The sequence below is a fragment of the Oncorhynchus clarkii genome, chromosome 5 (assembly GCF_045791955.1).
Source record: "Oncorhynchus clarkii lewisi isolate Uvic-CL-2024 chromosome 5, UVic_Ocla_1.0, whole genome shotgun sequence".
NCBI classification, from domain to species: domain Eukaryota; kingdom Metazoa; phylum Chordata; class Actinopteri; order Salmoniformes; family Salmonidae; genus Oncorhynchus; species Oncorhynchus clarkii.
In genome coordinates, this window is record NC_092151.1 from 8,478,353 (window position 1) to 8,501,607 (window position 23,255).

Below are 23,255 nucleotides of genomic sequence, written 5' to 3' on the forward strand. Positions count from 1 at the left end.
GTGTGATCAAGGCATCAGATCATCCTAACCCCTTGACCTTGTCTGACACATACAAGATACCGACATACTTAATGTGTATATGAGTCCAAAATGGCACCCTATTCCCTACATAGTGCACTACTTTTGACCAGATACTATGGGTCAATCACACCCTATTCCCTACATAGTGCACTACTTTTGACCAGATACTATGGGTCAATGGCACCCTATTCCCTACATAGTGCACTACTTTTGACCAGATACTATGGGTCAATGGCGCCCTATTCCCTACATAGTGCACTACTTTTGACCAGATACTATGGGTCAATGGCACCCCATTCCCTACATAGTGCACTACTTTTGACCAGATACTACGGGCCCTGGTCAAAAGTAGTGCAACGCAATGCTGCTAGTCTTTCTCAATGCTCAGCCCAATCCATCAATCTCTGTGTTGCAGTGCTCGGTGAAGTGTGGGCGGGGGGCGCGCCATCGGCTGGTGAAGTGCACCAACCCACGGAAGAAGTGTGACCTGTCGACCCTGCCCCGTGAGACGGAGGACTGTGAGGACTACTCCAAGTGTTACATCTGGAGGACAGGAGACTGGGCCAAGGTGGGTACATAGAGATATAAAACTACTACTACTTCTAATTATTACTACTACTACTACTACTAATACGAATACTACTACTACTACTAATACTACTATTATTACTACTATTACCACTACTATGAATACTACTACTTCTACGAATACTACGAATACTAATACTAATACTAATACTGCTAATATGAATACTACTACTACGAATACTACAAATACTACTACTTCTACTACTACTACTAAGTACTACTGCTACCACTATTACTACTACTACTACTAATTACTACTACTGCTACTACTACTACTACTACGAATTACTACTACTGCTACTACTATTACTACTACTACTAATTACTACTACTGCTACTACTACTACTACTACTACTACTACAACTACTACTAATTACTACCACTGCTACTACTACTACTATTACCGCTACTACTACTACTAATAATAATAATACTAATACTACTAGTTACTACTACTACTAGTTACTACTACTACTAATTACTACTACTACTACTATTACTGCTACTACTACTGCTACTGTTATTCATATTACTACTAGTACTACTACTATTGCTTCTTCTACTACTACTACTAGTACTACTACTGCTGCTACTACTACTACTGCTACTACTACTACTACTACTACTACTGCTACTACTACTACTATTACTGCTGCTACTACTACTACTACTACTACTACTACTACTACTGCTACTGTTATTAATATTACTACTAGTACTACTACTACTACTGCTACTACTACTACTACTACTACTACTATTACTGCTACTACTACTACTACTGCTGCTATTATTACTCCTAGTACTATACTGATGCTACTACTACTACTACTTCTACTACTACTACTACTACTACTACTATTACTGCTGTTATTATTACTACTAGTACTATACTGCTGCTACTACTACTACTACTACTACTACTATTACTACTACTGCTGCTATTATTACTACTAGTACTATACTGCTGCTACTACTACTACTGCTACTACTACTACTACTACTACTACTACTACTACTACTGCTGCTATTATTACTACTAGTACTATACTGCTGCTACTACTACTACTACTACTACTACTACTACTACTACCACTACTACTACTACTACTGCAACTACTACTACTGCTACTAGTACCACTACTACTGCTACTACTACTAGTGATACTGCTACTAGTACTACTACTGCTACTACTACTACTACTGCTACTAGTACTACTACTGTTACTACTACTACTGCTACTAGTACTACTACTGCTACTACTACTACTAGTGCTACTGCTACTAGTACTATACTGCTGCTACTACTACTACTACTACTACTACTACTACTACTGCTACTAGTACTACTACTGCTACTAGTACTACTACTGCTACTACTACTACTAGTGCTGCTGCTACTAGTACTACTACTGCTACTACTACTACTACTGCTACTACTACTACTACTGCTACTACTACTACTAGTACTACTACTACTAGTTACTACTACTACTAATTACTACTACTACTACTATTACTGCTACTACTACTGCTACTGTTAATATTACTACTAGTACTACTACTATTGCTTCTGCTACTACTACTACTAGTACTACTACTGCTGCTACTACTACTACTACTACTACTACTACTACTACTACTATTACTGCTGTTATTATTACTACTAGTACTATACTGCTGCTACTACAACTACTACTACTACTACTACTACTGCTACTACTACTACAACTACTACTACTTCTACTACTACTACTACTGCTACTACTACTACTACTACTACTACTACTGCTACTAGTACTACTACTGCTGCTATTATTACTACTTGTACTATACTGCTGCTACTACTACTACTACTACTGCTACTACTACTACTGCTACTACTACTACTAGTGCTACTGCTACTAGTACTATACTGCTGCTACTACTACTACTGCTACTACTACTACTACTGCTACTACTACTACTACTACTACTACTACTGCTACTACTACTACTGCTACTACTACTACTAGTGCTACTGCTACTAGTACTATACTGCTGCTACTACTACTACTGCTACTACTACTACTACTGCTACTACTACTACTGCTACTACTACTACTACTACTACTACTACTACTGCTACTAATAATAATAATTTAATAATAATGATAATAATAGTGTTCTATTTAACTATTTGGGTTGTTATTTGTCTGGATCATATCACCGATTGAGAGTAGTTTCACAATAAACAGTAAGTGAATTGAGTTCCAACCTTACTGACCTCAAACCTGATTCCAGCAATGACAAATTAGCTCAAAATGACCGTAGGCTTCGCTGTTGTATTAGCGAAATGTTTGGTTTGTAATGGCGGTCAGGTGTCTCCCATTGACTAGCTTCTGCCAGCCACGCTGAGATAAAAGTGTCATTTTAAGCCGATGCAAAGTATAACATGTACAGTGCCTTGCGAAAGTATTCGGCCCCCTTGAACTTTGCGACCTTTTGCCACATTTCAGGCTTCAAACATAAAGATATAAAACTGTATTTTTTTGTGAAGAATCAACAACAAGTGGGACACAATCATGAAGTGGAACGACATTTATTGGATATTTCAAACTTTTTTAACAAATCAAAAACTGAAAAATTGGGCATGCAAAATTATTCAGCCCTTAAGTTAATACTTTGTAGCGCCACTTTTTGCTGCGATTACAGCTGTAAGTCGCTTGGGGTATGTCTCTATCAGTTTTGCACATCGAGAGACTGAATTTTTTTCCCATTCCTCCTTGCAAAACAGCTCGAGCTCAGTGAGGTTGGATGGAGAGCATTTGTGAACAGCAGTTTTCAGTTCTTTCCACAGATTCTCGATTGGATTCAGGTCTGGACTTTGACTTGGCCATTCTAACACCTGGATATGTTTATTTTTGAACCATTCCATTGTAGATTTTGCTTTATGTTTTGGATCATTGTCTTGTTGGAAGACAAATCTCCGTCCCAGTCTCAGGTCTTTTGCAGACTCCATCAGGTTTTCTTCCAGAATGGTCCTGGATTTGGCTCCATCCATCTTCCCATCAATTTTAACCATCTTCCCTGTCCCTGCTGAAGAAAAGCAGGCCCAAACCATGATGCTGCCACCACCATGTTTGACAGTGGGGATGGTGTGTTCAGGGTGATGAGCTGTGTTGCTTTTACGCCAAACATAACGTTTTGCATTGTTGCCAAAAAGTTCAATTTTGGTTTCATCTGACCAGAGCACCTTCTTCCACATGTTTGGTGTGTCTCCCAGGTGGCTTGTGGCAAACTTTAAACAACACTTTTTATGGATATCTTTGAGAAATGGCTTTCTTCTTGCCACTCTTCCATAAAGGCCAGATTTGTGCAATATACGACTGATTGTTGTCCTATGGACAGAGTCTCCCACCTCAGCTGTAGATCTCTGCAGTTCATCCAGAGTGATTATGGGCCTCTTGGCTGCATCTCTGATCAGTCTTCTCCTTGTATGAGCTGAAAGTTTAGAGGGACGGCCAGGTCTTGGTAGATTTGCAGTGGTCTGATACTCCTTCCATTTCAATATTATCGCTTGCACAGTGCTCCTTGGGATGTTTAAAGCTTGGGAAATCTTTTTGTATCCAAATCCGGCTTTAAACTTCTTCACAACAGTATCTCGGACCTGCCTGGTGTGTTCCTTGTTCTTCATGATGCTCTCTGCGCTTTTAACGGACCTCTGAGACTATCACAGTGCAGGTGCATTTATACGGAGACTTGATTACACACAGGTGGATTGTATTTATCATCATTAGTCATTTAGGTCAACATTGGATCATTCAGAGATCCTCACTGAACTTCTGGAGAGAGTTTGCTGCACTGAAAGTAAAGGGGCCGAATAATTTTGCACGCCCAATTTTTCAGTTTTTGATTTGTTAAAAAAGTTTGAAATATCCAATAAATGTCGTTCCACTTCATGATTGTGTCCCACTTGTTGTTGATTCTTCACAAAGAAATACAGTTTTATATCTTTATGTTTGAAGCCTGAAATGTGGCAAAAGGTCACAAAGTTCAAGGGGGCCGAATACTTTCGCAAGGCACTGTATGTAAGCTGACTTTGAACTGGGACACAGTTGAGGTGTAAGGGTAATACACCATTTGTTTTGTACGTGCAATGTACTGTCAACTCCATGTTTACTGGACGGTGGCAACACTAATAAGGGTTGCACATTTGGGGGAATATTCAGAGGTGGAAACTTTCCGTAGGAATTACCGGGAATATATGGGAATTACTGAGAATATATGGGTACTAAAGGAAATATATGCAAATGAATATTAATACCATTTAAATGTAGATATTGCGGTCATCTCCATCTTCAAAGGGGCGGACACTCTGGACCCAAACTGCTACAGACCTATATCTATCATACCCTGCCTTTCTAAGGTCTTCAAAAGCCATTTCAACAAACAGATTACCGACCATTTCGAATCCCACCGCACCTTCTCCGCTATGCAATCTGGTTTCAGAGCTGGTCATGGGTGCACCTCAGCCACGCTCAAGATCCTAAATGATATCTTAACCACCATCGATAAGAAACAATACTTTGCAGTCGTATTCATTGACCAGGCCAAGGCTTTCGACTCTGTCAATCACCACATCCTCATTGGCAGACTCGATAGCCTTGGTTTCTCAAATCATTGCCTCGCCTGGTTCATCAACAACTTCTCTGAGAGAGTTCAGTGTGTCAAATCGGAGGGCCTGTTGTCTGGGCCTCTGGCAGTCTCTATGGGGGTGCCACATGGTTAAATTCTTGGACCGACTCTCTTCTCTGTATACATCAATGATGTCGCTCTTGCTGCTGGTGAGTCTCTGATCCACCTCTACACAGATGACACCATTCTGTATATTTCTGGCCCTTCTTTAGACACTGTGTTAACAACCCTCCAGACGAGCTTCAATGCCATACAACTCTCCTTCCATGGCCTCCAACTGCTCTTAAATACAAATAAAACTAAATGCATGCTCTTCAACCGATCGCTGCCTGCACCTGCCTGCCTGTCCAGCATCACTACTCTGGACGGTTCTGACTTGAATATGTGGACAACTACAAATACCTAGGTGTCTGGTTAGACTGTAAACTCACCTTCCAGACTCACATCAAACATCTCCAATCCAAAGTTAAATCTAGAATTGGCTTCCTATTTCGCAACAAAGCATCCTTCACTCATGCTGACAAACATACCCTCGTAAAACTGACCATCCTACCGATCCTCGACTTCGGCGATGTCATTGACAAAATAGCCTCCAATACCCTACTCAAAAATTGGATGCAGTATTTCACAGTGCCATCCGTTTTGTCACCAAAGCCCCATATACTACCCACCACTGCGACCTGTACGCTCTCGTTGGTCATCTACAGGTCATCTACAAGAGCCTGCTAGGTAAAGTCCCCCCTTATCTCAGCTCGCTGTTCACCATAGCAGCACCCACCTGTAGCACGTGCTCCAGCAGGTATATCTCTCTGGTCACCCCCAAAACCAATTCTTGCTTTGGCCGCCTCTCCTTCCAGTTCTTTGCTGCCAGTGACTGAAACAAACAACAAAAATATCTGAAACTGGAAACACTTATCTCCCTCACTAGCTTTAAGCACCAGCTGTCAGAGCAGCTCACAGATTACTGCACCTGTACATAGCCCATCTATAATTTAGCCCAAACAACTACCTCTTCCCCTACTGTATTTATTTATTTGGCTTCTTTGCACCCCACAATTTTTATCTCTACTTTGCACATTCTTCCACTGCAAATCTACCATTCCAGTGTTTTACTTGCTATATTGTATTTACTTTGCCACCATGGCCTTTTTTTGCCTTTACCTCCCTTTTCTCACCTCATTTGCTCACATCGTATATAGACTTGTTTATACTGTATTATTGACTGTATGTTTGTTTTACTCCATGTGTAATTCTGTGTTGTTGTACGTGTCGAACTGCTTTGCTTTATCTTGGCCAGGTCGCAGTTGTAAATGAGAACTTTTTCTCAACTTGCCTACCTGGTTAAATAAAGGTTAAATAAAATAAAAACAATAAATATATTTACCATATCATATAGAGACAGAAACATAAACCTTTTACCTTATCATAAGTAGACATAATTGCAAATGATTACATCCTTACAATAGAAAAAAAATATGTAGTTACGAATTGAACTTTAATTAAATGAGTTGACTCTTCACATGGGATGATTTCACTGAACAACAACAGAAAGGGAATATTGAATGATCCCCAATGATCCATCACATCTCCCGCAAACGTTTTCAACATACATCTGTAAAATGATAGTCTAGAAACTAAAGCTTTGGTTGTCCTCCTCTCAGGCTTCCATGTCTTCTCCCTGGACCTCCTCAATGTCCACCTCTTGAACATTAGACTCTGAGGCCTCATCTTCACTGTCACCTTCCTACCTGGTTGAGAATGGCTCATTGTCAGGGTCAAAAAGCCTCAAATTTGCCCGGATGGTCACCAATTTTTCAACCGTTGTATTGGTCAGCCTGTTGCATGCTTTGGTGTGTGTGTTCCCAAACAAGGACCAGTTGCACTCTGAGGCGGCTGATGTTGGTGGGATTTGGAGGATGATGGAGGCAACAAGGGAAAGAGCCTCAGATCCACAAAGTCCCTTCCACCAGGTGGCTGATGAGATATGCACGACTGCCATATTGCATCTCCATCCCAAAACCCTTGCTTGGAAGTGGATTTCGCCAGACTGCCAAGAACCTTGCCCTCATCCAGGCCAAGGTGATGAGACACGGTAGTGATGACACCATAGGCCTTGTTGATCTCTGCACCAGACAGGATGCTCTTGCCAGCATATTTGGAGTCCAACATGTACGCTGCGGCGTGATTGGGCTTCAGTCAGAAGTCTTCACGTTTTTTGATGTATTTCAGAACTGCAGTTTCTTCTGCTTGGAGCAACAGTGAAGTGGGCAGGGCAGTATGGATTTCTTCTCTTATATCTGCATGCAGAGTCTGAACATCAGACAGGATGGCATTGTCTCCCTCAATCCGTGCAATGGCTACTGCTATAGGTTTCAGGAGTTTCCGGCTGCTTATCACTCTCTCCCAAAATACATCATCCAGGAGGATCCTCTTGATGGGGCTGTCCATATCGGCAGACCGTGATATGGCCATTTTTTGGAGAGACTCCTTCCTCTCCAGGAGACTGTCAAACATGATGATGGGTGTTGCAACGGGTGTTGCTGGGCAGCTTCAATGTGGTGCTCTTATTCTTCTCACTTTGCTTGGTGAGGTAGATTTCTGCTATAACTTGAAGACCATTCACATACCTAACCATTTCTTTGGCTCTCTTGTAGAGTGTATCCATTGTTTTCAGTGCCATGATGTCCTTGAGGTGCATATTCAATGCATGAGCAGCACAGCCAATGGGTGTGATGTGACTCCTCCACTTCAGACCAAACAGCCTTCATGTTCACAGCAATGTCTGTCACCATTGCAAATACTTTCTGTGGTCCAAGGTCATTGATGACTGCCTTCAGCTCATCTGCAATGTAGAGACCGGTGTGTCTGTTGTCCCTTGTATCTGTGCTCTTGTAGAATACTGGTTGAGGGTGGAGATAATGTAGTTAATTATTCTCTGACTGCGTTCCTCCATTGAGTCAAAATGATTGATTCCAAGAGGACCATGAACTGTTGCTATCGATAAGATGTCTGATTCATAATTTTCACCTCAAAAGTAGAGGGACTTTTGTCAGAGGTTGCTAGTTGTGAGCGCTAAGGGAACTTTATGCACATGGCCAGATAATTCTGCATCTTTGTTGCATTCTTCAGATATGATTTGGCACAGTATTTGCAAATGTACACAGCTTCTCCTTCTACATTAGCTGCAGTGAAATGTTTCCACACATCAGATAGTGCCCGTGGCATTTTCCTGTAAAGATTAGAAAAAATTCGTTTAAAAAACACAAATACAATTCCATGTACATATAAATAGTTAAGCAGTTTGATTAAACAACTCCTTTGTAAGATACATGTTTTAAAATGAAACGTGTATGGAAACAGGTGAATTAACACTCCTCAGTTAAAACCCACATGGTAGCAAAAACGAACTACCAGAAATTGTTAATAAGTTAGAAATTATTTAAACACACTTTGCTGTAGGCTATTATTTACTAGCTAACAAAAAAGCTGTATGTCGTATAAAATATATTCACCCCACCCATTACTGTAATCAAAACTTACCAGAAAGCATCTAGTCCCTGGCTCAGACAGTGTAGTAGTGTGGGCTCAATAGCATGTCATTAGTGTGCAAGATCTTAAGAATCAGCTGTACATGTGATGGAAGAATGCACTGTGGATACAGAGGGTTACAATTCCATTGAATTGGGGATAGTTTAACCAAAATATGCCACAAGACCTAGAATTGCCTTACGTGTATCCCACAAAAAAGGTTCACTGTCAGCTAACTTTTTTGATGAATTTAATTAAGCAAAATTCCCCAAATTCCCGGCCTTCATTTCCCATGGAAAATGTACCGGAAAGTTTCCTACCCTTTGCAACCCTACTAATAATCCACATTTCCACTGTGTTAACAGTTGACTCAGATGCAACCCTACATTTACCCTGTGTTAACAGTTGACTCAGATGCAACCCTACATTTCCCCTGTGTTTTAACAGTTGACTCAGATGCAACCCTACATTTCCCCTGTGTTAACAGTTGACTCAGATGCAACCCTACATTTCCCCTGTGTTTTAACAGTTGACTCAGATGCAACCCTACATTTCCCCTGTGTTAACAGTTGACTCAGATGCAACCCTTATGACCCTTTGCAACCCTACATTTCCACTGTGTTAACAGTTGACTCAGATGCAACCCTACGACCCTTTGCAACCCTACATTTCCACTGTGTTAACAGTTGACTCAGATGCAACCCTACGACCCTTTGCAACCCTACATTTCCCCTGTGTTTTAACAGTTGACTCAGATGCAACCCTACATTTCCACTGTGTTAACAGTTGACTCAGATGCAACCCTACGACCCTTTGCAACCCTACATTTCCACTGTGTTAACAGTTGACTCAGATGCAACCCTACGACCCTTTGCAACCCTACATTTCCCCTGTGTTTTAACAGTTGACTCAGATGCAACCCTACATTTCCACTGTGTTAACAGTTGACTCAGATGCAACCCTACGACCCTTTGCAACCCTACATTTCCACTGTGTTAACAGTTGACTCAGATGCAACCCTACGACCCTTTGCAACCCTACATTTCCCCTGTGTTTTAACAGTTGACTCAGATGCAACCCTACAACCCTTTGCAACCCTACATTTCCCCTGTGTTTTAACAGTTGACTCAGATGCAACCCTACATTTCCACTGTGTTTTAACAGTTGACTCAGATGCAACCCTATGACCCTTTGCAACCCTACATTTCCCCTGTGTTTTAACAGTTGACTCAGATGCAACCCTACATTTCCCCTGTGTTTTAACAGTTGACTCAGATGCAACCCTACATTTCCACTGTGTTTTAACAGTTGACTCAGATGCAACCCTACATTTCCCCTGTGTTTTAACAGTTGACTCAGATGCAACCCTACATTTCCACTGTGTTTTAACAGTTGACTCAGATGCAACCCTACATTTCCCCTGTGTTAACAGTTGACTCAGATACAACCCTACATTTCCCCTGTGTTAACAGTTGACTCAGATACAACCCTACATTTCCCCTGTGTTAACAGTTGACTCAGATACAACCCTACATTTCCACTGTGTTTTAACAGTTGACTCAGATGCAACCCTACATTTCCCCTGTGTTTTAACAGTTGACTCAGATGCAACCCTACATTTCCCCTGTGTTTTAACAGTTGACTCAGATGCAACCCTACATTTCCCCTGTGTTTTAACAGTTGACTCAGATGCAACCCTACATTTCCCCTGTGTTTTAACAGTTGACTCAGATGCAACCCTACATTTCCCCTGTGTTTTAACAGTTGACTCAGATGCAACCCTACATTTCCCCTGTGTTTTAACAGTTGACTCAGATGCAACCCTACATTTCCCCTGTGTTTTAACAGTTGACTCAGATGCAACCCTACATTTCCCCTGTGTTTTAACAGTTGACTCAGATGCAACCCTACATTTCCCCTGTGTTTTAACAGTTGACTCAGATGCAACCCTACATTTCCCCTGTGTTAACAGTTGACTCAGATGCAACCCTACATTTCCCCTGTGTTTTAACAGTTGACTCAGATGCAACCCTACATTTCCCCTGTGTTAACAGTTGACTCAGATGCAACCCTACATTTCCCCTGTGTTTTAACAGTTGACTCAGATGCAACCCTACATTTCCCCTGTGTTTTAACAGTTGACTCAGATGCAACCCTACATTTCCCCTGTGTTAACAGTTGACTCAGATGCAACCCTACATTTCCCCTGTGTTTTAACAGTTGACTCAGATGCAACCCTACATTTCCCCTGTGTTAACAGTTGACTCAGATGCAACCCTACATTTCCCCTGTGTTTTAACAGTTGACTCAGATGCAACCCTACATTTCCCCTGTGTTTTAACAGTTGACTCAGATGCAACCCTACATTTCCCCTGTGTTTTAACAGTTGACTCAGATGCAACCCTACATTTCCCCTGTGTTTTAACAGTTGACTCAGATGCAACCCTACATTTCCCCTGTGTTTTAACAGTTGACTCAGATGCAACCCTACATTTCCCCTGTGTTTTAACAGTTGACTCAGATGCAACCCTACATTTCCCCTGTGTTTTAACAGTTGACTCAGATGCAACCCTACATTTCCCCTGTGTTAACAGTTGACTCAGATGCAACCCTACATTTCCCCTGTGTTTTAACAGTTGACTCAGATGCAACCCTACATTTCCCCTGTGTTAACAGTTGACTCAGATGCAACCCTACATTTCCCCTGTGTTAACAGTTGACTCAGATGCAACCCTACATTTCCCCTGTGTTTTAACAGTTGACTCAGATGCAACCCTACATTTCCCACTGTGTTTTAACAGTTGACTCAGATGCAACCCTACATTTCCCCTGTGTTTTAACAGTTGACTCAGATGCAACCCTACATTTCCCCTGTGTTTTAACAGTTGACTCAGATGCAACACTACATTTCCCCTGTGTTTTAACAGTTGACTCAGATGCAACCCTACATTTCCCCTGTGTTTTAACAGTTGACTCAGATGCAACCCTACATTTCCCCTGTGTTTTAACAGTTGACTCAGATGCAACCCTACATTTCCCCTGTGTTAACAGTTGACTCAGATGCAACCCTACATTTCCCCTGTGTTTTAACAGTTGACTCAGATGCAACCCTACATTTCCCCTGTGTTAACAGTTGACTCAGATGCAACCCTACATTTCCCCTGTGTTAACAGTTGACTCAGATGCAACCCTACATTTCCCCTGTGTTTTAACAGTTGACTCAGATGCAACCCTACATTTCCACTGTGTTTTAACAGTTGACTCAGATGCAACCCTACATTTCCCCTGTGTTTTAACAGTTGACTCAGATGCAACCCTACATTTCCCCTGTGTTTTAACAGTTGACTCAGATGCAACCCTACATTTCCCCTGTGTTTTAACAGTTGACTCAGATGCAACCCTACATTTCCCCTGTGTTTTAACAGTTGACTCAGATGCAACCCTACATTTCCCCTGTGTTTTAACAGTTGACTCAGATGCAACCCTACATTTCCCCTGTGTTTTAACAGTTGACTCAGATGCAACCCTACATTTCCCCTGTGTTTTAACAGTTGACTCAGATGCAACCCTACATTTCCCCTGTGTTTTAACAGTTGACTCAGATGCAACCCTACATTTCCCCTGTGTTAACAGTTGACTCAGATGCAACCCTACATTTCCCCTGTGTTTTAACAGTTGACTCAGATGCAACCCTACATTTCCCCTGTGTTTTAACAGTTGACTCAGATGCAACCCTACATTTCCCCTGTGTTTTAACAGTTGACTCAGATGCAACCCTACATTTCCCCTGTGTTTTAACAGTTGACTCAGATGCAACCCTACATTTCCCCTGTGTTTTAACAGTTGACTCAGATGCAACCCTACATTTCCCCTGTGTTTTAACAGTTGACTCAGATGCAACCCTACATTTCCCCTGTGTTAACAGTTGACTCAGATGCAACCCTACATTTCCCCTGTGTTAACAGTTGACTCAGATGCAACCCTACATTTCCCCTGTGTTTTAACAGTTGACTCAGATGCAACCCTACATTTCCCCTGTGTTTTAACAGTTGACTCAGATGCAACCCTACATTTCCCCTGTGTTTTAACAGACTCAGATGCAACCCTACATTTCCCCTGTGTTTTAACAGTTGACTCAGATGCAACCCTACATTTCCCCTGTGTTTTAACAGTTGACTCAGATGCAACCCTACATTTCCCCTGTGTTTTAACAGTTGACTCAGATGCAACCCTACATTTCCCCTGTGTTTTAACAGTTGACTCAGATGCAACCCTACATTTCCCCTGTGTTAACAGTTGACTCAGATGCAACCCTACATTTCCCCTGTGTTTTAACAGTTGACTCAGATGCAACCCTACATTTCCCCTGTGTTAACAGTTGACTCAGATGCAACCCTACATTTCCCCTGTGTTAACAGTTGACTCAGATGCAACCCTACATTTCCCCTGTGTTTTAACAGTTGACTCAGATGCAACCCTACATTTCCCCTGTGTTAACAGTTGACTCAGATGCAACCCTACATTTCCCCTGTGTTTTAACAGTTGACTCAGATGCAACCCTACATTTCCCCTGTGTTAACAGTTGACTCAGATGCAACCCTACATTTCCCCTGTGTTTTAACAGTTGACTCAGATGCAACCCTACATTTCCCCTGTGTTAACAGTTGACTCAGATGCAACCCTACATTTCCCCTGTGTTAACAGTTGACTCAGATGCAACCCTACATTTCCCCTGTGTTTTAACAGTTGACTCAGATGCAACCCTACATTTCCCCTGTGTTTTAACAGTTGACTCAGATGCAACCCTACATTTCCCCTGTGTTTTAACAGTTGACTCAGATGCAACCCTACATTTCCCCTGTGTTAACAGTTGACTCAGATGCAACCCTACATTTCCCCTGTGTTTTAACAGTTGACTCAGATGCAACCCTACATTTCCCCTGTGTTAACAGTTGACTCAGATGCAACCCTACATTTCCCCTGTGTTTTAACAGTTGACTCAGATGCAACCCTACATTTCCCCTGTGTTTTAACAGTTGACTCAGATGCAACCCTACATTTCCCCTGTGTTAACAGTTGACTCAGATGCAACCCTACATTTCCCCTGTGTTAACAGTTGACTCAGATGCAACCCTACATTTCCCCTGTGTTTTAACAGTTGACTCAGATGCAACACTACATTTCCCCTGTGTTTTAACAGTTGACTCAGATGCAACCCTACATTTCCCCTGTGTTTTAACAGTTGACTCAGATGCAACACTACATTTCCCCTGTGTTTTAACAGTTGACTCAGATGCAACCCTACATTTCCCCTGTGTTTTAACAGTTGACTCAGATGCAACCCTACATTTCCCCTGTGTTTTAACAGTTGACTCAGATGCAACCCTACATTTCCCCTGTGTTAACAGTTGACTCAGATGCAACCCTACATTTCCCCTGTGTTTTAACAGTTGACTCAGATGCAACCCTACATTTCCCCTGTGTTAACAGTTGACTCAGATGCAACCCTACATTTCCCCTGTGTTAACAGTTGACTCAGATGCAACCCTACATTTCCCCTGTGTTTTAACAGTTGACTCAGATGCAACCCTACATTTCCCCTGTGTTAACAGTTGACTCAGATGCAACCCTACATTTCCCCTGTGTTAACAGTTGACTCAGATGCAACCCTACATTTCCCCTGTGTTAACAGTTGACTCAGATGCAACCCTACATTTCCCCTGTGTTAACAGTTGACTCAGACGGCCCGTCCCTTTGTGAACCGTGTTCCAATGGGATGGTCAAAGGAGTGAGGTTGTGAGAACTGGGAACGGACGCTTTGTTTTCCAGTAATATATTTTTCTTCTTCTCTTATTTGCTTCGACTCTGTGGCTTTGCAGAACCACAAATCCCTTCATGTGTGACTATAAACCACATCATTTGTGGTAATGCTAATAAAAAATACCCCTAGATTACTTTACATAGTCGTTATAACATGTTCACGGCCCATGTACAGTAAATACATGGGAATGAACTCAATCACACCTATAAAATTGTTTTAACTAGATCTATTCTTATATAAATACACGGGCTTACTTTTACTTTTACTTACTTACTTTTTGAAAAGCGTATTTGATTATTTCCTGTCTGTAGCATTGTTGTATTCCCTGTCTGTCTGTCTGTCTGTCTGTCTGTCTGTCTGTCTGTCTGTCTGTCTGTCTGTCTGTCTCTCTCTCTCTTTCTCTCTCTCTCTCTCTCTCTCTCTCAATTCCATCTCTCTCTCTCTCTCTCTCTCTCTCTCTCTCTCTCTCTCTCTCTCTCTCTCTCTCTCTGTGGGAATCTGGAAATCTACAAATTGTCATGGAGAGTGCTCTGTCATATCACTAAACCCTGAGATGTATTTGCCATCTTCTCGAGCCTCGGTATGGCTAAAGCAGACTAATGTATCGGGTGAATAGGAGCGCCGCCGAGGCTGTTCTCTCCCCGCTCGCCCCGTCCAGACATGCCTGATCCCCAACATGCTGTTCTAGTCACAACAGCTGTCTGTTATTTAAACACTAACCTCCACATAAATGCATTACGAAGTCAGCTCATGTCGAAAAAGCCTTGAGTTGAAAGCGGACGGACTCCATCTCCCCAACTCCCACTTCTTTGAATGTCTAGAAAGCTGTTTTTTAAAAAGGCATTGGAGAAGGGATTACAAGACTATATTAATCTGGCTCTGCCACTATTCATCGCAGCGCCTCCTGTATAAATTCACTCTGTCTCTGCCGGGTTGGACATATTTAGGCCTGAGTCTCTCTGTGTTTTGGCAAACAGCAGTCGACCACGGAAACAGCTCGAACTGGCCACAGCCAATCACTGAAGCCGGTGTTCCACTCATGCCTTGGCAGGTCTTTTACCTCAGAGACTTTTTTGGCTTGGCCCAAGTGAGTGATGCAAGCTCATTATATGGATCACTCATACATACAGCCACATACTGGAGCACTGACCAGGGGCTGTGGTAGGGGACACTTAACATGAGGTCAAAAGTCCTATGCTTTCGTAATCTAACGGATATCATATCATGGTCAAACTCAATTCCATGAAAAGCAGGAGTGTCTGCTGTTATTTCCTTTCAATATGTGTCCAATTAAGACCTAGACAACCAGGTGAGGGGAGTTCCTAACTCATCATTTAAGACCTAGGCAACCAGGTGAGGGGAGTTCCTAACTCATCATTTAAGACCTAGACAACCAGGTGAGGGGAGTTCCTAACTCATAATTTAAGACCTAGACAACCAGGTGAGTGGAGTTCCTAACTCATCATTTAAGACCTAGACAACCAGGTGTGGGGAGTTCCTAACTCATCATTTAAGACCTAGACAACCAGGTGAGGGGAGTTCCTAACTCATCATTTAAGACCTAGACAACCAGGTGAGGGGAGTTCCTAACTCATCATTTAAGACCTAGACAACCAGGTGAGGGGAGTTCCTAACTCATAATTTAAGACCTAGACAACCAGGTGAGGGGAGTTCCTAACTCATCATTTAAGACCTAGACAACCAGGTGAGGGGAGTTCCTAACTCATCATTTAAGACCTAGACAACCAGGTGAGGGGAGTTCCTAACTCATCAGTATGAGCTCATAACAAAAAGTAAATATATTATTATTATTATATTTTGCATTGTATTTGACATTATGTCCACTGACATAATCTTATGCTGTGTGTTACGGTGTTGATAGTGCTCGGTCACCTGTGGCAAAAGCATGCAGTCCCGGGTTATCCAGTGCATGCACAAGATCACCGGGCGCCATGGCAACGAGTGCTTCTCGTCGGAGAAGCCAGCGGCGTACCGGCCATGTCAGCAGCAGGCGTGCAACGAGAGGATCAACGTCAACACCATCACCTCGCCACGCCTGGGTGAGTATCATGCATCTTGTCATCACGGTCACCACCTCCCGAGTTCATGTTTAACAGGGTAGGGATCCATTCCAATTCAGTTCAGAAATGTTATTCAGAAAATGAATTGGACAATTGCCCTTTTATTTTCAGAGTCGGGGTTTTATCAACACAGTTTATTCTTAAAGTTAAAATAGATTGAATATCAAAGAAGGCCAGAACTCACTTGATGCTTGCATGGGTTTAAGACACGCTGAGAAAAGACAAGAGCTGAGCTCTATATTCAGAGCCAGAATGTAATATTATTTTTTAGCATTGTAGATAAAGAATTATCTTCACCAACCCCTGGAGGACCTTACTGGTCGTGGACAGAGAAATTCTTGTACCAGGCTGTGATGCAACCGGTCAGGACACTCTCAATGGTGTAGGGGTAGTTTTTGGAGAGGACCCGGGGCGGCATGCTGAATTTCTTCAGCCGACTTAGGAAGTAGAGACGCTGTTGAGCCCTCTTGACGAGTGGTGGTGTTGTTGGTCCATGTTAAGTCTTCTGTGATGTGGATTGATCCTGATAATAATTCATCTATAGATTAATATAATAACCTAATAATAATGAAGTCCTGTTGTTTCTACTACTTACAATAACTGTTCCCCAGACGCAGCTTGTATCACCATTCCAGCTCCCTTACCTATCATAGCTTCCCAAGTTCATTGAAGGTTCCCTAGGGTTGTTCTGTCTCATTATTTGAGTATGGTACGAATCCATTAGATACATCATCTGTCTCACGCACAACGGGCTCTCTGACAGACATCGCGCTGTGTAGGTGGGTTTCCAAAAAAGTATCCTCAAAGTATCTCGAGCTCATTCCCGAGTCAGTTCAAAACCCATTAATTGGCGAGCGTTGATGCGGAAAGTTTGGCCCACCACTTCCCCGGCAATCTAAATGTGCCATGTTTTGATGACTTCATTAAAAATATTATGTGCGGCCTCAAGCTGTGGGATTATGCTGTGTTGTATAATACCGCCTATTCACGAGCATGCCAGACACACCACTCAACGACCTCCGTTGATCCCAGACACACCACTCAACGACCTCCGTTGACCCCAGACACACCACTCAACGACCTCCGTTGACCCCAGACACAAGTGCCATTTTCTATTTTTTTTACATTTATTTTTAAAGCCTGCAGTGAATTTCACAGTTTACACGTTCCACCAACTCTTCTGCCCACTCGTCCCTGTGTGTGTCCCTATGGGCCCTGGTCAAAAGTAGTGAACTAAATGGGGAATAGGGCTCTGGTCAAAAGGAGTGCACTACATAGGGAATAGGGTGCCATTTGGGATGCAGACACTGTGTTTAGGGGCTGGATGGTACCAGATGACGACGTTCGAAAATGTTAAGCCTTCTGGGAAGAGTGCGCATAGTTTATCATAAATTGCAGCTGGGGAAGAGTTACTGAAGCTGGGGCTGAGGCTGATTCTGCTGAGGTTGATTCTGGGGCTGAGGCTGATTCTGCTGAGGTTGATTCTGGGGCTGATTCTGCTGAGGTTGATTCTGGGGCTGAGGCTGATTCTGCTGAGGTTGATTCTGGGGCTGAGGCTGATTCTGCTGAGGTTGATTCTGGGGCTGAGGCTAATTGTGCTGAGGTTGATTCTGAGGTTGAGAATGAGGCTGCTGAGGTTGATTCTGAGGCTGAGGCTGATTCTGCTGAGGTTGAGAATGAGGCTGCCGAGGTTGAGACTGGGGCTGAGGCTGATTCTGCTGAGGCTGATTCTGCTGAGGTTGATTCTGAGGTTGAGAATGCGGCTGCTGAGGTTGATTCTGAGGCTGAGGCTGATTCTGCTGAGGTTGAGAATGCGGCTGCTGAGGTTGATTCTGAGGCTGAGGCTGATTCTGCTGAGGTTGAGAATGAGGCTGCTGAGGTTCAGACTGGGGCTGAGGCTGATTCTGCTGAGGTTGAGAATGAGGCTGCCGAGGTTGAGACTGGGGCTGGGGTTGCTGAGATTGAGACTGGGGCTGCTGAGGTTGAGAAGGAGGTTGCTGAGATTGAGACTGGGGCTGCTGAGGTTGAGGTTGGGCTGAGGCCGGGCGGATATATGGCATGATGTTTATAATTAGTGTACGCCGGCTCACGTTCTCGTCCCGAGCAGAGATGCAGCTGGAGGGAGGGGTGTCTGTGGTACGCACCAGGGTAGCAGCTCTGCCCCCTCCCTCCTAAAACCTTCCCAGCTGGTAATGCTAAGCTCCTCCAGGAATCTGGGAAGTATGAACGTTTGTGCCTCAAGCCTCTCGCATTCATTTTTTGCATATTTCCTGTTTATCCATTCTATTTAGAACAGACATACATCTGTTGGAGTACAATGCTAGATCAATTGAATCTGTATAATGGTACAATAGAGACCGAAGGAAAAAAAACAGACAATTGTCTGCTCAATCGTCTGTTCAATGTGAGATAAGGGCTACAAAGTATAAAAATACTATCAAAAATCATGCTTAGACAAAAGGCCCACAAGCCACATAGATATAGGACCAATACCACTGACATACATATTACCATGCAGTCAATAGCAACTAATACTATCACTGTTTTTGCATACAATCAGATAACGTCCCTTTGTTCCTACTCCCCACCTACAAGCAGCAAGTCAAGAGGGAACCATCAACACAGAATAGTGAAGTGCTGGACAGAGGAGGCAGACTCAATGCTGTTTTGAGAATAATGATAGGAATACAGTACCAGTCAAAAGTGTGGGCACACCTACTCATTCAAGGGTTTTCTCTTAAAAAACCCTTGTAGAATAATAGTGAAGACATCAAAACTATGAAATAACACATATGGAATCATGTAGTAACCAAAGAAAGTGTTAAACAAATCAAAATATATTTTCTATTTGAGATTTTACATAGCCACTTTTTGCCTTGATGACAGCTTTGCACATTCTTGACATTCTCTCAACCATCTTCATGAGGTAGTCACCTGGAATGCATTTCAATTAACAGATGTGCTTTGTTAAAAGTTAATTTGTGGAATTTCTTTCTTTCTTAATGCATTTGAGCCAATCAGAAAGTGTTGTGACAAGGTAGGGGTGGTATACAGAAGATAGCCCTATTTGGTAAAAGACCAAGTCCATATTATGGCAAGAACAGCTCAAATAAGCAAAGAGAAATGACAGTCCATCATTACTTTAAGACACCTCCCCCCTCAGAACAGCCTCAATTTCATGAAGCATGGACTCTAAGTTGTCGAAATCGTTCCACAGGGATGCTGGCCCATGTTGACTACAATGCTTCCCACAGTTGTCAAGTTGGCTGGATGACCTTTGGGTGGTAGATCATCCTTGATACACACAGGAAACTATTGAGCGTGAAAAACCCATCAGCTTTGCAGTTCTTAACACAGACCAGTGCACCTGGCACCTATTACCATACCCTGTTCAAAGGCACTTAAATATTTTGTCTTGCCTATTCAACCTCTGAATGGCATACATACACAATCCATGTCTTAATTGTCTCAAGGCTTAAAAAATTCTTCATTAACATGCCCTTCATCTACACTGATTGAAGTGGATTTAACAATTGACATCAATAAGGGATCAGACCTGCAATCCATGTGGCAAGGACTACAGACTATGACAGACTACAAAGGTAGACAATACCGAGCCATTCAGGAGGACTCTCGCTGTTCCGGATGACCAGGTGCTTTTGCTCTCCGAGGCTGACGTGAGGAAAAACTCTCAAAAGAGTGAATACGCACCAAGCCACCGGCCCAGATGGCATCCCTGGCCACGTCCTCAGAGTGTGTGTTGACCAGCTAGTGGGTGTCTTTTCAGACATCTTCAACCTATCCCTGTCCCGGCCTGTATACCCCACTTGCTTCAAGGACACCATCATAGTCCCAGTGCCCAGTGCCCAAGACTACAGACTATGGTTAGTTTATAGTTTTTAGTTTACCTTTAAAAGAAGGTGACATGCTCAATTGACTATCGCCCTGTAATTGTGAAGTGCTTCAAGAGGCTGGTCATGTTCTGTACAGCACCCTCTGCAACTGGATCTTGGACTGCAACTGGATCTTCCTGACAGGCAGACCACAGGCTGTGAGGATTGGCAACAATCTCTTAACACAGGGGCCACCCAGGGGTGTGTCCTCAGTCCTCTGCTGTACTCTCTGTTGGCTTTGCACGACACTAACTCCATCATCACGTTTACTGACGACACCACGGTTGTAGGCCTGATAACCAACCAAGACGAGTCAGCCAATGGGGAGGTGGTAAGTGAACTGGCATTGTGATGCCAAGACAATGACCTCTCCCTCAACGTCAGAAAAACAAAGGAGTTTGTTGACTTCAGGAAGCAGAGGTGGGGGGGGGGTCCATAGGACTGTAGTAGAGAGAGTCAGCAGGTTTAAGTTCCTCTGCGTCCACATCACAGAAGACTTAGCATGGACCAACAACACCACCACTCGTCAAGAGGGCTCAACAGCGTCTCTACTTCCTAAGTCGGCTGAAGAAATTCAGCATGCCGCCCCGGGTCCTCTCCAAATACTACCCCTGAATCATTGAGAGTGTCCTGACCGGTTGCATCACAGCCTGGCACAATAATTTCTCTGTCCACGACCAGTAAGGTCCTCCAGTGGTTGGTGAAGACAATTTTTTATATACAATGCCTTCAAAATAATATTACATTCTACTGAGTCATTTACTTTGTTTATATTCTTATTTTAAATAAAACAAATACAAAATATGGTATTACTATTGTTTCTTATTGTTGTTGCATTGTCCAGAAGGAACCTGCAAGTAAGCATTTCATTGAACGGTGTATGCCATGTGTATGCCATGTGTATACTATTTGTATACTATGTGTATACTATGTGTATACTATGTGTGTACTGTGTGTATGCCATGTGTATACTATGTGTATACTATGTGTATACTATGTGTATACTATGTGTGTACTATGTGTATGCCATGTGCATACTATGTGTGTACTATGTGTGTACTATGTGTATACTATGTGTATGCCATGTGTATACTATGTGTATACTATGTGTATGCCATGCGTATACTATGTGTATACTATGTGTATACTATGTGTATGCCATGTGTATACTATGTGTATACTATGTGTGTACTATGTGTGTACTATACCAGTACCACTAATAAAAACCCTGTTACACCTCTACTACTGTGTATCAATAACAATGGGCTCAGCCGCGCAGCAGCAAACTAGACTTAGCAGTTGAATTTCCCATGAAGACAAAAAGATGACTCAGACTTTTCCCATGAAGCCAAAAAGATGACTCAGATGTCAGGAGGCAGAAGAATGAAGAGGTGTGAGTTGTTTTACTGTCTGTCGCCATGGCGTTCCCACTAATCCCACCCCAGCCACGGGTGTTGTGTTCCGTTGTGTTTGCCTTGGTGGAGACTTTACGCCATCTCAAAAACAGCAGAACGCCATCAAGAGAAGGGTTACGTCTCACGCTATTACCTATGTAGTGCACTACTTTTGACCAGGGCCTATAGGGGTCTGGTCAAAAGTAGTGCACTAGGGAATAGGGTGCCATTTGAGACGTATCCAAGAGGTGGCCCTCTCTAGCTGCCTCTGGAACGTTCCGAGGTAAATAGAGACCGTGGCAGTCCCAAATGGCACCCTATTCCCTATTTAGTGCACTACCCCAATAGCCCTGGTCAAAAGTAGTGCACTACATAGGGGATAGAATGCCATTTGGGAAGCAACCCGTGTTGGTGGTCCCATCGCAACGTCTCATTGGCAAAGAGGGATGTTTACAACTCCTGGCTTCATTACCAAGGCTTGTTCACTTCAAGAAAATATGTCAACACAGTGTCTATGCCCCCGAGATCTGAGTTTATTCAGAATGCTGCCGATGCAAATGGAATGCGATGGAACGGTCATAATATAATGTTTTGTTGATAAGGTGACAGAGTAGTGTGTGTTGCAGAGTGCCGACTCCCCTACCCAGCACAGCAGCTCCGAAACACAAATGAAACAAGGTTATCCTCGTGACCTTGCGTCCTCTTGAGAACTCTGCTCTAACGGGTGTTAGTGTTAATGGACTGAGTATTTGAGGACAGATTTTACTGAGGCGCGAGAGAGAGAGAGAGAGAGAGAGAGAGAGAGACCATAAGTCCGACCTATGATGAAATAGACTATTTGGAAGCTTTTGGACAATATAGGACTGCTTGAGTCTGTGGGAATGTGCAATAATCAGCAATAATCTGCTTCTGCAATCATCATTTAGTCATTGTGTGTTTTAGGTGTGGCTAATAATTTTCTACTATAATACCCATTCTTTTTGACAGCCCTGAAATTACAATGTGGCAACTGGACTTTCAATGTAATCTCTGTTTTAGATGATATATTTTATATTTTTATTTTTATTTAATCTCCAATGAATGCAAAGTTGAATCAGTACAAAGAAAAGTAATTGTGAAATGTGTATAATACTGCCACCTATTGGTGATGTACTGGAATAACCATTTGATAAAACGCCATGTTCATCTGTTATTCAGTGTTTCAGTACATGGATGTTTCCTAATCCTGGTCCTCTGCACTAACACACCCAG

At 42.7% G+C, this 23,255-nt stretch overlaps 1 protein-coding gene across 1 annotated transcript in view; it reads left to right on the forward strand.

The window, feature by feature from the left end:
- LOC139409835 (A disintegrin and metalloproteinase with thrombospondin motifs 19-like) overlaps positions 1–23,255 on the forward strand; it is a 132,017-nt gene that overhangs the window by 107,540 nt on the left and 1,222 nt on the right. Inside the window, exons 21-22 of the mRNA XM_071155220.1 lie at positions 437–589; positions 16,519–16,696. Of these exons, the coding sequence (XP_071011321.1) occupies positions 437–589; positions 16,519–16,696 (331 nt within the window). The remainder of the gene's footprint in view (positions 1–436; positions 590–16,518; positions 16,697–23,255) is intronic.